The 17251-nt window shown below is 40.9% G+C and overlaps 2 protein-coding genes across 3 annotated transcripts; one reads left to right on the top strand and one right to left on the bottom strand.

The window, feature by feature from the left end:
- The first annotated feature begins 315 nt into the window (after nucleotides 1-315).
- Nucleotides 316-6781, top strand: ccdc14 (coiled-coil domain containing 14). Its single transcript, XM_084574106.1, has 11 exons — nucleotides 316-443; nucleotides 695-738; nucleotides 839-944; nucleotides 1712-1784; nucleotides 1913-2014; nucleotides 2323-2802; nucleotides 2967-3105; nucleotides 4069-4154; nucleotides 4310-4453; nucleotides 5883-5985; nucleotides 6077-6781. The coding sequence occupies exons 1-11, from the start codon at nucleotides 420-422 to the stop codon at nucleotides 6540-6542; spliced, it is 1767 nt and encodes a 588-aa protein (XP_084430232.1). The 5' UTR covers nucleotides 316-419; the 3' UTR covers nucleotides 6543-6781.
- Nucleotides 6782-8394: 1613 nt separating this feature from the next.
- On the bottom strand, nucleotides 8395-16622 carry ankrd10a (ankyrin repeat domain 10a). 2 transcript variants are annotated; one of them, XM_084574685.1, is made up of 6 exons: nucleotides 16236-16622; nucleotides 14371-14523; nucleotides 14017-14108; nucleotides 10252-10439; nucleotides 9929-10030; nucleotides 8395-9835 (listed from the first exon to the last, which is right to left on the bottom strand). In XM_084574685.1, exons 1-6 carry the CDS (start codon nucleotides 16431-16433, stop codon nucleotides 9444-9446), a joined length of 1125 nt encoding a protein of 374 aa, XP_084430811.1. In that variant the 5' UTR covers nucleotides 16434-16622; the 3' UTR covers nucleotides 8395-9443. The 2 variants fall into 2 exon arrangements, with proteins under 2 accessions (XP_084430811.1, XP_084430812.1); XM_084574686.1 differs by having other exon boundaries at nucleotides 8395-9832.
- Between the last annotated feature and the right edge of the window lie 629 nt (nucleotides 16623-17251).

Genomic DNA, 17251 nt, shown 5'->3' with positions numbered 1-17251 from the left:
ATGTTGTAGGCTCTGGCGGGAATTTTAATACCAAATGTTTTTAAAAAAATAAAAAATAAATCTGTATGTGTATAAGTGACCTTTCTCATTAATTAGTTGTTATCTTTATTTACAGTCCATGGCTGTTCCCCCTTAAGGTTCGTTCCCACTCGGACTGCACAATAAAGGGTTGTTCCGGACTTCCGGATGTCCGCGACCGTTACCATGGGCTTAGCTCCGCCCACTAGGGGGTAGAAAGCTATTCGATTGGTCAGTGACATGTTTGAGTCTCAAACTTGTATTTAAACCCGGAAGCTGCGCATACGAGCGTTCGCTTTACATTTTAGAAGTCTTGCTTTGTTTAGCAGCAGAAAAATAGGGTAATGAACAGACTGACAGTTGTTGTTTTTTTTCAATTTTAACTAACTTAAGTTGACGCTATGAAGGGAAAAGCTAAAAGCAAGGTAAGATTGACGTAAAACTTATAATAACTTAATACATACGTATCTTAGGTTGTCAGGGTGTAAGTGTTTATCATATACACAGGTGTGAATGATATATCTTCAGTTCGCGTGAATACATGAATCATACCGCTCGTGAGATATGAGTTGTAAGTGTCCCCGAATCTATTGAAATATGGCTGACAGTAAAAGAAATCTATCAATATGAAGTGCTTACTAAAAAAAATATTTATTATAAATATTGTGACTGGCAGGTGGTGACATCAGGAAGGCTGACAGGGCCAGTCAGAGTTAGTAGGTGAGTACATCAGCCATCAGCCATTTCACTAATGATTTCTTTTTTTTTCTTTATGTGTCTCACCTCATGCTACTGGGCTACTTTTTTTTTTTGCTGTCAGGGGGAATCTGAATTGGAATCAGAATCCAGAAGCAGCAGCAGCAGCAGCAGCAGCAGCCCGCCCAGAACCAGCATATTCTCTGTACTCCACAGACTCCGAGGACCAGGTAATAAACTGAACTCTTTTCAAGCGTAGAAAAACGTGAATAGATACATGTGCAGGATATTGATGGCTCATAGACTGTAACTAAAGATGGACGAGGGCATAGATTCTCAACCAGGGGTCCGCGGACCCCTAGTGGTCCGTGGTGTAATTGCAAGGGGTCCGTGAAAATAAAATATCTTTATAGAAATAGCATTATTTTATTCAAATGTGACTGAGACACAACTGAAAGCTCATATTTGCCTCAAAGAGTGAATAAATGCCATAACGCAATTTAAAATGCAGTCTCTGCTGTTTCGGTCAAACTGCACCGCCACCCCCCAGATCGGGTGGGGGTTCCTCAGGGTCGATCAAAAATATGCAGGGGGTCCAGGACCCAAAAAAGGTTGAGAACCACTGGACTCGGGAACACCTCCCCAAAAGCGAAGCCAAAGCAAGTAGAGCTCCCCCTGGTGTCTGGCTACAGTATAGGTCATAAGCTCCACCCCCTTCATGTTAGTGGATGGGACTTTTGAGGATGGTTTCTGTCATTTTTAGATAGGCAATCTAATGCTAAAGCGCGGTCAAGTGTCCATTTTTCCATTGTCCAAGGGTCGTTTTATTAAGTTATTTGAAACAGGATGTGAATCGGCCTGTTTCCCAAACTCAAATTGAAATGTGACAATCGGAAGTAGTTGCGTTAACGATATACAATTTTTGATGAAGAACACGTGTCAGCAACATTAAATCGTGACTGAAAGTGCAACGGTCAAAGCTATGCTCTGCCTTCAGGTCAACACGCTCCATGAAGGTCTGGACCGTTGTGCTGCCCTGCTCAGTGGTATCCTTCAGGCTGACAAGGCAGGTCAGATGAGTTTCCTAACACAACAGAGCAGTCAGTCCTTTGGTTTAAGTAAAAGGATCAGTTTGTGGGGAAAAAAAAAGTAATTACCAGGTTCACAAATAAAATGTGTGTTCATCTGTGTGCGTAAGCCTCGCCAGGCCTTCCCAGGTCAGTGAAGGGGGGAGCCGTGAAAACAAGATTATCCAGCTCGCTGGGGAAAAAGAGCATCAAGAAAGCACCTACAAAGAAAGGTAGGTATGCTTGTGTTTTGGAATGTGTGTTCAGGTTGTTTCTGTCTTTTAGAAAAAGGACAGACAATATACTGTATATTCTATGGGCCTGTTCAGACCTTGCTTTAAGATCCGATCTGGGCTATCCCATCGTAAGTGGCCAGCTTTAAGTGGGTGTTCAGACGTGGCATTAACATGCGTCCCCAGGTCCGATATCAGTTTCTGTTTGCAAATAAACCCCAAAATCATCCGGGGCACAGTAGAGTAGTGTAAGAGCTGCTGTCTCTAATGGCGCTCTACCAACATCTGCCCTCCATCTTCCCCCCCAGACCAGAAGGGTTCTCAACCAGGCCCACACGGACCAGCCAGCGCAACTCCAAGAAGGCATCGGCCGACTCCCACGGCCCCACACTCTGGTGTGAAGCTCCAGCCGCCTCAGAAAAAAACTCCTCCTTTGCCGCAGCTCCGCTCGCCTTCTGCACCTAGCCAAACACTCCAACACTCCTCCCACCCTGTCCGTCTACCAAAAACCTCCACCCCTCCACTCCAGCCCAAGACCTCCGTCCTGCAGCAGCCGTCCTCTCTCTTAAGGCGGCCGCCTCTAAAAACCGACCACCAGTCCGTTTCTGATGGTCCACTTACACATTGTAAGACCGCGAGTGATGGAGAAGAGGAGACTGTTCCTGTGAAAGACATCAAGCATGGACAGGAGGACACACATTGCGGGGAGGAGCACGGTGCCACAGAAGAGAAAGCAAAGACGATTCATTTTCTGCTGAGGGACCTTAAGGCTCTGATTGCTGGACAAGGTAACGTGACCGTATCTGTTCTCCGTTTCCACTTCATCCTGTTATTATGTCCTCATTCATGATTGAGGTTGTGCTCTGTGTGTCTGTATTTGTGACACTTTTCGCGCTTCATTCAACCTTGGAGAAAACTGTAAAATCCACAATAGTCTTGTGTGTGTGTGCAGGCGGTGTAGCAGAGAGCCTGCTCGGTCATCTGGAGCGGATTGTGTCGCCGCCGTACACGAATGTCAGCAGTTCGGACATCCAGACCGAGAGTGCAGCAGACCCGTCATCGCTGCAGAGCCAGAACACACAGGTCCTCAGGTAACATGCAGACAAAGTCATGTTTCTAACCTAGGGTTGCAAAGGGGTGGAACATTTCCGGTAAATTTCCGGTAAATTTCCAGAAACTTTCCATGGGAAGTTAAACTGGGGAATTTTGGAAATATTCCAAATTAGAAACTTCCCATGGGAATTATGGGAATTATTGGGAATTTATGGGAATTAACTGGAAATTGGGGGTAATTTAAACAAACTGTATCATATCCAAACATAAATGTAAATATTTTTTGTCATAAGCAGACATCCATGCAAAATAATACAAAAACATGACATTTCAAAAATAGCTTTCATTTAGCACCTAACTTACCAGATAGTTAGCTACTGTATTAATACATTTTTATTTAATATTTGCAAGTTAAACATTAATAACGTTATAGATCAAATATATTTACCCCATGATATTATCAAAACTTACTTGACTTTATATAGTCCGCGGGCTCAAATGTGTGGCTTCAATAGTCTTGTGCTTTGAGCTCAAAAGTGTGGCCTCCAGGCTTCATGTAGGGGGCGTGGCCTCAATAGCCCTGCAGTAAGCAGTGTGCTGTGTGCATTGAGTGTACTTGCATTAAATGTGGTTGTTTTAGCCAAGACTATGCTACAATATATTCCCCCCAACTATATTTAAGTTCCCTGTTACGGGCCAACCTTCAATTTTGTAAATTTCTTATTTATTCCTGTTTATTCCCATATATTCCCGTTAATTCCCATATATTCCCGTTAATTCCCATGGAAAGTTTCCAACTTTGAAAATTCCCGGAATTTTGCAACCCTATTCTAACCTAACCCTTAACCTTAAAACCGAGCCTTTAAAGGTTTTAACCCTCAGAATTTTGAGGGGCCTAGAAAAATGGCCCCACAAGGACAACATGGTCCCACAACGTCAGTAGTCACAATAGTCCTCACAACAGAATAAAAACACTCACTCACTTGCTTCTTGTGTTCCAGGCATGTGAATATTGTGGACCAGCAGATAACAGAGACGGAGGAAGCAGTGAGGAATCTGAACCTGGACACACAATGTAACTCAGAAGGTAAAACCCGTAAGGGAGACTCCTCCATATCACAAATGATTACATTTTAGACAATAACCCAAAATTTAAAGTAACTGTGTGTTTATTGCTCTTTGTGTAGTGGATATTCAGAACTCAGAATATTTCAAATAGTAGAATTCTATGTCTCCTTCCAGGACTCGGTCTGCAGGAGGAGCCCATTGCCGCTCAGTCCAGACTGCGGGAGCTGCAGGATGAGCTCACAGAACTACGGAAAGCCCACCAGGACACACAGAGCCAGCTGAGAGACATAGAGGCACAGAACGCACTGATGAAGACAGGTCCAGACTACTGAGAAAATACAATACACACACAGCAACTGATGAAAATATCCGATTGGAACACTTAAACTTCAAAGTAAAAGACCACATAAAAAGTTAACGCAAGTTTTTGAACCCAGTCAAACAAATTAAACAAAAATGTTATGTTTTTTGTAGGGCCGGGACTCGATTAAAAAAATTAATCTAATTAATTAGAGGCTTTGTAATTAATTAATCGAAATTAATCGCATTTTAATCGCATATAAATATTTGACCTGACAACAGTGAGAAGTAATTTTTTTCATATGGATTTTTAGTATACCATTGAAAAATGACTGAATACTAGGGCCGGGACTCGATTAAAAAAATTAATCTAATTAGAGGTTTTGTAATTAATTAATCGAAATTAATCACATTTTAATCGCATATAAATATTTGACCTGAGAACAGTGAGAAGTAATTTTTTTCATATGGATTTTTAGTATACCATTGAATAATGACTGAATACATAAGCTTAAGCAACAAAATATTGTTTATTTTTGTTCAACCAAGTCCAACAGACCAGTGCAATTTTGCCATTAAGTGTAGCAATAGCATATTTAGAAATATAGTAGCCTACATTTCAGAAATTCAGGTACCCTATAGGTAGGTAGACCTTCTGTAAACTATGTTTTTTTTTAAATAAAACACAATACTTTCACGTACATTCAGAACATTGGAAACCCTGACTATTACTGTAGAAAACATCTCTCTGTTGCTTCAGAGGCCATAACAGACTTTGTTGATTTACCAACAGCTGGTTTAAAAAAAATAAAATTAATTCCCATCCACGGGGCCAACCAAAGCGGTCTCATCAGCTTCTTCGTTCATGTTCACTGTGGTTTGTTGTCGTCTGAAGTAATGAACGCTAGTTGGTGCTCCAGTATAATCGGTCCGCCGAAACTCATCCAGTGAGAAACGTTCCGCGGTGCAAAAATAAGTGTGATTAAAATGCGTAAAAAAATGTTTAACGCGTTATTTTTGTGTAATTAATTAATCTTAATTAACGCGTTAAAGTCCCGGCCCTAGTTTTTTGTGTTCGTTTATTCAAGAAAATGAATCATTTGCACATATCTGTGAGTTGCAAAAGTATTTGAGCACTTTTTTTTTAGTATGCCATTATACTCATCCACTGACGTGTTGTCAAGGTAAATTCCCTCAATTTTAATTTAAAAAAACAAACAAACAAACAAAAAACTGAATGACACCAGAGTGCACAGATATGTAATATTGGCTCATTTTTCCTGAATAAACAAATCCACAAGTCTCTCTCTCAACAAAATTGATGAGCAGCTTGTAGAGATGCACTTAGAATTTGATCACCGTTTACCTTTGAACACTACAACATGTAATATTTGACTGCCAAGGGACTATTGTCTGTTGACATCTGTCTGCCTGTGTGTGTTTGAAGAGTTGGAGGCCACTAGAAGCAGGTTACTGGGTAGCGAACAAGAGAAGAATGAGCTGTCCTCACTCGCCCGGCAAAGACTCGAAGAGATAGAAAACCTCAACAGGTAGGCGTGTGTTTAGCTTCTATTAGATGACTGAAAGTGCAAAAAGTTGAGCATCAAGCATCTCCATGTCTCTCCTCTATGTCTGTTTCAGGCTCTTTCAGAGTCGGTGTTTATCAGATTGTCCTGCTGCTGCTGACAGCTTGGTGAAAAACCAACATCTGAGCCAACACCAGCCCAGACAGGATCCACCTGTGCTCCCCACTGAACGCGTAACACAGTACCTAATGTCTCTGGGCTGGAACCAGCCCGCAGAGAGAGAACTCCCTGATGTCAGATCTCTGCAAAGCAATGACCCCGCAGACGCTACATTTCATCAGCAGAACTCTCCGCCCAATTTGTCACGTTGTTTCGATGAAGTCGAGTCGCGCCGGCGCAGGCGAGTGTTTAACCCCACGCTGTTCCAGTGCGACTTGGAATCCGTGTGCTCGGGCTGGAGCATGAATACCGGATCGACCTTTAACACCAGAGATGAGACGGCGTTCAGAGTCGGCCTAGCGGCTCTGGATGCCAGCATAGCCAGCCTACAGAAAACTTTTCAGTTGGACCTGAGGAGGTGACAGGCACAGCTTCACCCTGCACCTTTTTTATCAACTACTTTCTGAAATATGTTGTAATGCCCTTTATCTTTTGTTATTAGTGTCGTATAAGGTGACATTTGAAGTTTAAAATAAAGTTTTGTATGCTGGTTCTCACATACTGGTTGACACAGGAATAAATTGTATTGGAAAGAGTTTATACGCAATTACGAATGTAAATAAAGACGATAGTTGTCCATTTTTCACTCTAATGGTCACTGCAATTTACAGCTTCATATGGTTTGTTATTATGACTAGTGGTATGACCACTGTCATTTATTTTATTTGCATCTATGTAGGTGTCATAAGAAGCAGAACAGCAACCTGCAGCCTTTAATGCTTTTCAGCAACCACGTAGCACCCCGTGTACTAGACGGCACACTGTTCCCAGGCGGCGTTCCAAGTGTCCCGAATGCCCTTTTCAGCGAGGCATTCTTTCACCGGAAAGGGAAGAGCAGAGAGGGAGCGTGCAGCCGAGGCCCTGGCACCTCAGACGTTCGGAAGCCGCATCAAAATGTGGAACCGGTGGAGTGTTTGTGACTGTGTACAATCCTACAGAGTCACCCACGCGTGACGTCGTTGAGGTGAATTCCAGCTTAAGAATGTTTCCCAAGTGATGCACATCAAGGTATCGATAAAAACAAACAATGTTCATAAATTCAAAAATTATTTTGATTGTCTGGGCTTTGGTATCGATAAAACCAGCTGGTTGTGAATGAAATTTCATATCCTGAAACAGTCCATAGAAGAGCTTATAATTGCCCAGACAACAGCTATTGTTGCATACACTGTTACAAATTTCTGTTAATTTACAGCAGAATTCCAACAGTGTTAACCTGTTATTTTTGAATACATCACTCTACTGTTAATACAAACAAAAAAATGAAATTTTGGTGATTTACTGTTCTTTTAACAGAACTATACTGTTTTCCTAAAATACAGCATTTTACTACTAATCATTCATCCAAACTGCACTGATGCCTCACAGCGAGAAGGTCCCAGGTTCGAATCCATGGGCCGACTGGTCCTTTCTGTGTGGAGTTTGCATGTTCTCCCTGTGTCTGCGTGGGTTCTCTCCAGGTACTCCGGCTTCCTCCCACCATCCAAAGACATGCTGGTTAGGTTCATTGGTGATTCTAAATTGGCCGTAGTGTTAACTGAGATAAACTGGCGACCTGTCCAGGGTGCACCCCTGCCTCTCGCCCAATGACAGCTGGGATAAGCTCCAGCAGACCCCACGACCCTTTACTGTTTGTAGATTTTGTGAAGACTAATAATGTATTTTTAAACAAACCAGTTGACTGTAAAATATTGTGAAAGTAATCTTAACAGTTTTTCAATAACAGCACACAACTGTAAATTTAATAAAAATATGTTAATTTTACAGTAACATAATGGCAGCCCTGCTGCCAGTTCTTTACTGTTATTTTACAGGAAAGTAATAAAAAAACCGTCCCATACTGTATTTTTCAATAACAGTACAAAACTGTAAATTTTAGTGACAGTAAAAAAAATATTAATTTTACAGTAACATAATGGCAACCCTGCTGCCAGTTCTTTACTGTTATTTTAAGTGTAATACATTAATATCAAGCTTGTTCGACACGGACTAAACCAATGACCAGCAAAGAATTTGGTCAAACCTGCATAGGTAATGATTTTGTACAACCTCAAGGTTAAATAAAAAAGGAATAAATTGGTAACATTATTTATTTGAGACCAAAAACGGACAAAGTGACGCCCAGTATGAAGCATATATCTCGTTTTTACCCACTGCAGAGACCATCAGAGGAAAGAATGAATCTTGAACAAAATTCAAAGACTTTGTATGAAAATGTAAAACGGGTTTTATTATGAAAAACAGTAAGAAACCGTAGAAAACTGGCTGTTTGGTGTAAGGCAGTTTTTGGCACACAGTGCATATTCCATACAGCTGACATAGTGTGGAGACAGTATATCCTCAGCGCACACTCTATTTATTACAACAACAGAAAAAAGTATGCTTTATAAAACTACTTTACAGCTCTGAAAAACCACACTTATCTGCTACGAAACATAAATAACAAACATGTAGAAAACACAAACGCGCACACACACAAAAAAAAACTGATAATATCCCTTTGGTAGATCAAGGCTATATATTTGAAGTCATAGCGTACAAAAAAATGAATGAACAGGTTTTACTATCCAAACATCACGTATAATTCCTGGTTATACAGAAAATACCTGGCCCTTGCTTCAGCTTCTTTTATGTTGCACCTTCCCTAACCTTTAGCATCTCTAAACTTTGGAAAAATACACACCCATTTTTAGTTTTAGAGGTCGTGTTTTAGTCTGGACGGGCAGAAGCAGAGGCTTTTTAACACCACATTCAGTTCCTGAGAGCTTAATTACATGTTCTAAAGGACTAAAATAATTTAATTTCGGTATGTACTGTTGTCGTACAGTGCAATGTAAAAAGAAAAGTTCTGATGAGTTTTAAATTACTATAAACTATGGAAATTAGGGTGCAGTACATGTCAAGTCAGCATACACCTTTCAGCCATTATATTATAACCACTAACAAATGACATGAATAACACCTTACAATAAGGGGAGCTTATAGGCGGTTTAGACTTCTGCGCTAAGCTGACGCAGAGGCGACTGCGACAACGCAGACACCTACGCAGAGCCTTCACAGAGCTCTTTACATGTGGTCATAATGGCTGATCAGTGTATTTCCCAATATGATGTTAAAAAAAAAAAAAGAACAAGCTAGCGAGGGGCTGTTGGTGTGTCAGATAATGATAAACCTTTTGAAATGTTAGTGAACCTTTGAAATTTAGTGGAAGTACTTTAAAAATAAATCCTTTTCTGTCTCCAGGAGGCTGGCTAGGAGAACTCTTACAGATGGACGGTGCCGGCCACGGCCTTCTTGTACCCGTGCTCGGCCTGCACGCTGCTGTATTCTGGGTTGCCGCCGTCGCTCAGCTCCTCCGCCGTGTCCCCAAACCCGTGGTAGTGTCCGTAGTGCAAGAAATCGCCACAGTCTGCCCCCGCGAGTCCCCACCACGCCGGCCGGTGGGACACGCAGCTGCTGGGGCTGTTGGTCAGATGCAGCGAGCCGCACATTTCGGCTGACGGGCGCTGAGGTGGAGACGTTACCGTCTGGCGGCCGCTGGCCGCAGGAGGGGATGCTTTGGGGAGGATGCTTTGAGGTAGCTCGGGGTCATTCTGAGTAGCGGAAGGCGGTTTGGGATGAAGCCCGTTGGGGACGGCTTTGGCGCTGTTGTCTGCTTTTCAGAAACATAGTTTGAAAGAAAAGCTCATCACGTGCTGAACAGTTTGTGGAAAAATAAATACGGCAACAAAGAAGCTCCAGAACCCACCAGAGCTGTGTTCCTGCGCAGACTCCACGTTCATGCTCTCCACCTCTTCGCCTGTGCTGCTCTGCATCTGCACCATCACACCTCCAGCAGTGATAAAGAAAGCTGCATGGCGAACATATACAAATGGTTATAATAATGCTTAAATAAATATAGTATTAGTATTGTTACAAAAGCTGACATATACCTGAACATCCTCCACTGTGGTAAGTAAGTCTCAAAACTTATATTTAATTGGCAAGTCTTAATCAATAGTGAAAATAGATGCAGTGTCACAGTGTGTAGTGCAATAACACTGATTACAAAAAAGCCAGCACACTGCTTACTGTCAGCTCTCCTGGCTTTCTTCATGTATCCGGCGTCCATGGCAGCCAGCTGCCTCTTCCTGCTGAACAAGCCGTTTTCACTTTGCTGGTGCAGATGCTTCGGGTCGTCTGAGATTAAACAGAAACAGTCGTGGAAGCCGTGAGCCTGGGCCAGGTCCGCCGCCGTCTGCCCGCTGGCATTCCTTAAGCTGAGGGAGGGAAGTGAGGCAAACTGCTTTACTGTTAGACGTCACCTTCCCGCGTCTGGCACTGTGACAGCATCCTGCGCTCTACACTGGCCGAGCCTTACCAAATGTTAGTCCGAAAATGAGAGAACTTTTATACTGCGGGCAGAGGTTTGCATAAAATAAAAGTCTCCTGAGTAAAATCTGAAATAAACGGAGTCTGTTTGTCTCCCTCAGCACCAGCAAATTAAATTTTTTAATGGCCAATCAATGTTATTCATTAATTACTTTAGATACTGTGGGTGTTATCTGACTACAGCTGAAGAGAGCTCAGAAAAAGATAATGTTTTTTTTCTCACATTTTCCATTAATTGTGTTTAAATGTTTATATGGACGATGTTATGGACAGTAGTAGTAGAAGTAGAAACTGTGCTCTTGGTATATATAACAGTACTACAACACTTTCCATACTGTTTCAACCATAGACTGTATATAAATATGGACAACACGGCCCCACTCCCTTGCGTTGGCCAAACTGATGCTAGTTTCCCGGGGATATGGGGAGTTTGGAGCCAGAGTCTGCGCAGCGCGGGCCGAGAGTGGAACGATGCGGAGCCCCGTTATCGATGCCCCGCCCACAATTCCTCCAGACTCACTCGGGTTTTTGTTTGCGCTGCTCTACATCCACCAGTTAGAAAGAATATATATACTATATACACTACACTTTTTATTCATATATCATTTTCCATACTCTCACTGTCCCATGGGACCGCTTCCCGAAGCAGTTGGCACGGCAACTGGCAACTAAAACGAAACTTATCAGAAAAACTGACGCTTGAACATGCATCAGCATTATATTAAATACCTAAAATTACAGAAACCATCCTTGAAAAAAAAATATTTGATGTGATTTTCTTGTTTTAGTTTGGTCCAAGTCCCATCCACTAACATGGCGGAGGTGGAGCTTATAACTTATACCGCAGCCAGCCACCAGGGGGCGCTCCACTTGCTTTGGCTTCACTTTTGATGAACTGTTCTATCGTCCATCTTTATATACAGTCTACGATAGAAACCCATCATTAACAACCACAGAGGTCTAACTATAATATATATAATATACATGTTATATATTATAAATGCGCTAAAAGAGGCATTTAATTGTATCCATCTGTCAACATGCATTGATTCTTCACTTATTTCATCGTCTACCGTATTTCCTTTGCTAAACTCTTTCACACAAACTCTGACTAAGCTTCCTGTGATTTCTCCTGAGGAGTGTCCAGTAATCTCACAGTTTGTTAGTTGTCAGTTGTAAGCTAAGCATGCAGGCCTACACATGATTATTATCAGTGGTTTCAAAGCACTGAAACCAATCACTGCAGGAAATACCTCGCCGGTTTGCCCGCTGCAGAAACTGTTGGAATCGATAGTGAACACAACTGTTAGACGCTCTCAGACGCACGTGCGGCAGATTCTGCTTGTTTCGATTGCTCCCTCTTTCTGGGATTACTCGAGAAAATCATGTTCAAATTCAATAGCTGCAAAACATCAGAATGGGCAGGGTGTTTATCTCTGCCGTACAGTTTGGAAAAAAAATGATGCTCGTCTTTCTTCTGTATAATACAACATATGATTAAATAACATTAAAAAATAGGCAACACATGTTTCTGAACCCCGTCTTCACTGATGCTGACTGGAAAATTCCTACTGGCTGAAAAGCTCATGATGTGTGTTAACTGACACAGATTTCCAGATGACCTCCACCTCTTTGATTTCTCTTAAAGTTAAATCCAATACCAACTTTTACGATTTTTTTAAGATCAGGGTTACTTTAAAAATGAGACATAGCTAACAATTAAGTTAGACTGGTTGATTATTTGTTAACCAGTCAAACAAATTTGGGTAACATTGTTATACACCACATTTTGTTAATCTCAGCATGTTCATAGCAATTACATATTAGCATAAAATGCACGCTTTGGCTGCATGTATTACTAGGGAGCATATTCTGTGACAATTATAAAATCTGCCTGCAGGGGTGCTGTTGCTGTGCATAAGTGTTTTTTGTAATTGACCTATTTCAGTTTTTAGAATTGGGTGAAAGAAAATCTAGTATATGCCAGCAGTTAATCAGATTTTCAAGAGAAATCGAAGAGAAATCACAGATTCTCCCACAAATAATGACACTGATCTTGTAAATTGTTTTCTAATTTTCTAATTCTATAGCAAAGCACTTTCTGCTTTGAATATGATGTCACATTGTTCTGCAACTGTAGTTACACAATTTTCAGGACTGAATGTTTTCAATGTTAATTTGTTTCTGAGTGAAACCAGCGCCTTTTGTGTCAGTGTGCCACATCTAAATAGAAAAACATGAGCTTTCCTGTGTTTGACATTAGATGTAGAACAAGGAAAATACAGCACACACAAATAACATTACAATTAAACTACAATAAACTTTGAATAAAATAGGATTCAGTTGTTGGAACAGAACAGCCACAAAAACATCCAGAATATTTGTACAATTCAATTTCTAGTTTGTGTGTTCTATGTATTTCTCTGCAACAGAAAACATCTTGTCAGTTTATTCAGTTCAGTTCAGACTTTTTTTTGAAGATTTTCACTAATGAGGCTGTCTTACAGATGAAAGAGAATAGCTGTCCACTAATACGCCTTGCTTGGCAACTATAGAATGGCTTTTTGTGATCTAGAAAATGTAATCCTTGTACCAGAAGTGGGTAGTTATGAGTTACATTTATTCTGTTATTTATTTTTTATTTTTCAAAAAAGTAATTCTAAGAGTAGTTTTACTGCGCCACACTTTTACTTTTACTTGAGCAGATCTTTGAAGAGGAAACGCTACTCTTACACCGCTACACTGGGCTACTAGAGTTGTGACGTTTGTTAATGAACCAAATCTATTGACCAGCTCTTTAACGCGAACAGCTCCCAAAAAATTTGGAAAGAGATTTGGAAATGTGTGCCTTAATTTGTTATTTTTATTTATTTTTGTCTACCTGATTACATCATTTCTAAAAAAAAAAAAAAATCTGACATTACAATCAAACAGTTACTCATATACTCACCAAATACTTTTTTACTCCTACTTGAGCAATTTTTGGAATGACTGCTTTTTCTTCTGCTTGAGTAATATTATTCTGAAGTAACACTATTTTAACATAATTTAGACTACTCTATCCATCTCTGCCATGCATACAAGTGTGGAGAGGAATCTTTAAAATCCTTAAAATACTAACATTTTGAAAAATAATTGCAGATTAAACATTTGTGGGCTGTTCCCTACCAAACAGCTGATGTGACATTAGCAAGAGATTTAATGAAAGCTAAAAACGGAGTAGCACTACTGGGGTTAAGTATTTTCAGTATCAGGAAATCTGTCAGCATTTAACACAAGTAAAGAGAGGCATCAGAGTGGAAGAACCAAGTTTGTTAATGCTTCAGAATAATGGCATCTGTCAATTTTAAAATGATGCCGCTTACTACAATTTTAACATCATTATTTAAAGACTGTATACAACCTTTTGGCCTCAGTGGGACAAAGAGAGTCAAACTAAGAGGTGTGCAGCTGCTGGATACTTACTGTGGTTTGGCGCCTGCTATCAAGAGGACCTGAATACACTCCAAGCTACCTGATCGAGCTGCCTTGTGAATGGGAGTCTCACCTAAAAAGTCCTGAAAGCACAACATCCATGTATAAGGTAATAATGAAAGCTATTACAAACATATATTTAACTGAGGTACACTCGTCAAGGTATAAGCATTTTACTTAACAGTCAGAGTCTGTGGATAGAGAGGATGCTAAATTGGTGAAAATTATGGTGGAACTATGTGTTTTCTAAGAAAATGAAAACCTTAAATATTATTCAGTAAGAATGTCCCTATATTCACAACACATTTTTAATATCACATTTTGACTGTGATTACACAGGCCGACCTGTTTGTCGATGTCAGCTCCAGCCTGAGTCAGCCACACTACACAGTGAGGATGTCCTCCAAATGCTGCCGTGTGCGTTGGCGTCTGGTTGAAGCGGCTGGTCGCCATGTTCACCTCACAACCCATCTGCGCCAGGTGCACCACACACTCCAGCTGTTATTTACAGATCACAAGTCAGTATATGGACAAAACATCTTCTGGGTCAACAAAGAATCGCCTAAATCATTGGAGGTCTTGTGTTAGTGGGAGTGTTGAAGGATACAAAAGTAAGTGCGGATGTGGTTATCTCTGAGGTCGAGCCACCATTAACATTAGCAAAACAGTGCTGACAGACCGAAAGATAGATAGATACTTTATTTGTGAAATTTGGCAGTATTACACAGAGGCAGGAGGAATTACAGTCAGGAAAATCGGTAATAAATAAGGCAAACTGTGAGGTAGAATGTATAAAAAGTCTTCTGAGTATTTGTATGAACATATATGTAGTAGCAGAGCAACCACAGTCCAGTTGTGCCCTCACAGGGAGGTGACTTTGATTGAAAATTATTTATCCAAATACAGTTTACAGCAAGCCTTCAACCAGATACCTTTGGTTTACAAAACACATCACTGTAACTTCACTGAACTGAACTACTAATCGCATCATATGTGCAAAGTGCATTTTGACCAGATTTCAAGACCACACAACCACACAGTTATATTGCACGTTATCTGGTGTCACATCATAAAACGGACATTAGTAGAGATGTAACATTCTCCAGCGAACCAAATCTATTGACTGGCTCTTTAAAATGAACGATGGGAACTAAGTTGCAGTTGCTGTGTTTCACAGATGCACAGAGAATAAGGAGAAAAGGCACGAGGTGAGGAGCGCAGCAGAGTACAGGCGTGGTGCTTATCTGATATGCAAATATCACATAAAGTCATCTGAGTTGTCCAAACTGCCTTCATGTGAATGCCTCAGTATGCAGAGGACTCAAGAAGGAAGAGGACACACTTTGGTGTGTGTGGCTTGTGACTCTAAAAGACAAAATGAACCAAAGAAAATGCAGCAGCCTCTGGAAGCACTTTTGTGATAACCAAAATGGTAAAGCAAAGTGTAACATCTGCCAGAAAATCATGGAGTTGGTGGTAAAGTGGTAGCATAGCTGCCTTCTAATACCGTTACCAAATTTCCCATGGGATAAATAAAGTTTCTATCTATCTATCTATCTATCTATCTATCTATCTATCTAAAATCAATATTTCAGAATAATTCAAATTTAAATATGTCTAAGTTTCAATAATTCTGATCAAAATCTTGCTCTATCATGACTCTCAGTGATTATTTCCTGGATTAAAATAAATTTATCCCAGGCTAACTTCCTAAATAAATATAAGAATGAGGCAGTCTGAATGAAAGTTTGAATGGCTCAATGAAAAGAACGGATCCAAAAGATACGGCTCCTTTCAAAGAGCCGAAAATTCCATCTCTGTAAAATAAACATTAGTCTTTCCTGTCTTTGATAAACCGCTTTGGCGCCCGAACAGCCATTGGCTCCACAGGAACCAATGAAACCGCTGCAAACGGTTATTTTATTTTTTCTCTCTCGAGAAAACTTTATTGTACAATAACAACCACCAAACAGAGACATAACTGTATTAAAGAACACAACATTAAATTGTAAAAGCCAACTGTGACTCTGCCTACGGCTATGTTACATTTAAAACGAGAGCAGTTAGCAAGGTGTTGACTCAAAGTGATAGCAGTCGGCTAAAGTGAGTAGCCTACTGTATGGTTTTCTGTAGTTAAAGTCTGCAGGGGCGGGGGAATCGTCACAAAAGAGAAAGCTCTTTTAAGACTCAACTGGCAACTTGTTCCGTACCTGTCCACAGTAGGCAGCCCAGTGCATAGGCGTCCATCCATAGCGTGAGTCTTCAGCAGTTAGATGAGCCTGGTTTGACAGCTGCTCTAACAGTGACATCAGAGCGCCGACATCTCCATCCCGACAGGCGCGGTGGATGGGAAACCGGCTGATAAACACCTCATCACCGGAGAAGTCGGCTTCTACCCCTGCGGACATGAGTGAACCTGTGAAAGGGGCAGACGGAAATGTTTCTCTCCGGTGTCCCTAAAAGCACACTAACGTGGTTCAAACACAAAGGAAGAAATAAGCTTCTCCGTCTGTCTGGACAATTACAAAACCCGGACTGGAGTTGCAAGAACGGGTTGGGTGGAATAGTACCTACCAAAACTCCGTGCCATTACCGCCTTGCCATCTGCAGGACAGAGGACCTTAAAGTTATACTCACAACTGAGAAATATCATATATCTAAGTCTCTTTGTAAATATTTTTATCTGGACTGCGTAGCTCAAACTCTTTTCGTGTATTAACCATAGACTGTAAATTTGTGATGTGTCGTTTGAGAACGAGCTGGCTGTCAGAGATGATTCTTTGTAGTGAACGAGAAGAGCCGATTCCCATCGGGGAGAGCCGAAGCTTCAGCTTCTCCTGAGACTAGGATCGTACCATTGTGTTAAAAAAGAAAGTGGGGACAGATGCTCCACAGACAGCCTGTAGGCCAAGTATACACAAAGCATGGGTGAGTCGGAGTTAAATGCAAGCACATTGACAAGTGCAAGCCCAAGTGATGAAATTATTTCTGAATGCCAACCTGCGCTAAAGACTCATGTGTCATAATGTTAAGACTCAGTCTGTATTTATCTCATTTAAGTCTGCTGTGGTTCAGTTGTTTATTTAGCTTTGATTAAAATGTTAAACAATAGTAACTGGATTTTGTAACGAAAATGCATAAAAATAAGGCTTTAATGAAAACAGCGAATGAAAAAATTGCTTACTAACACACAAAAAAATAAATAAAATAGAAGGGTCAGAGTGAA

Source organism: Chelon labrosus, assembly GCF_963514085.1.
Source record: "Chelon labrosus genome assembly, chromosome: 24".
Taxonomy (NCBI): domain Eukaryota; kingdom Metazoa; phylum Chordata; class Actinopteri; order Mugiliformes; family Mugilidae; genus Chelon; species Chelon labrosus.
This window is presented reverse-complemented; position numbering and strand designations above follow the sequence as displayed.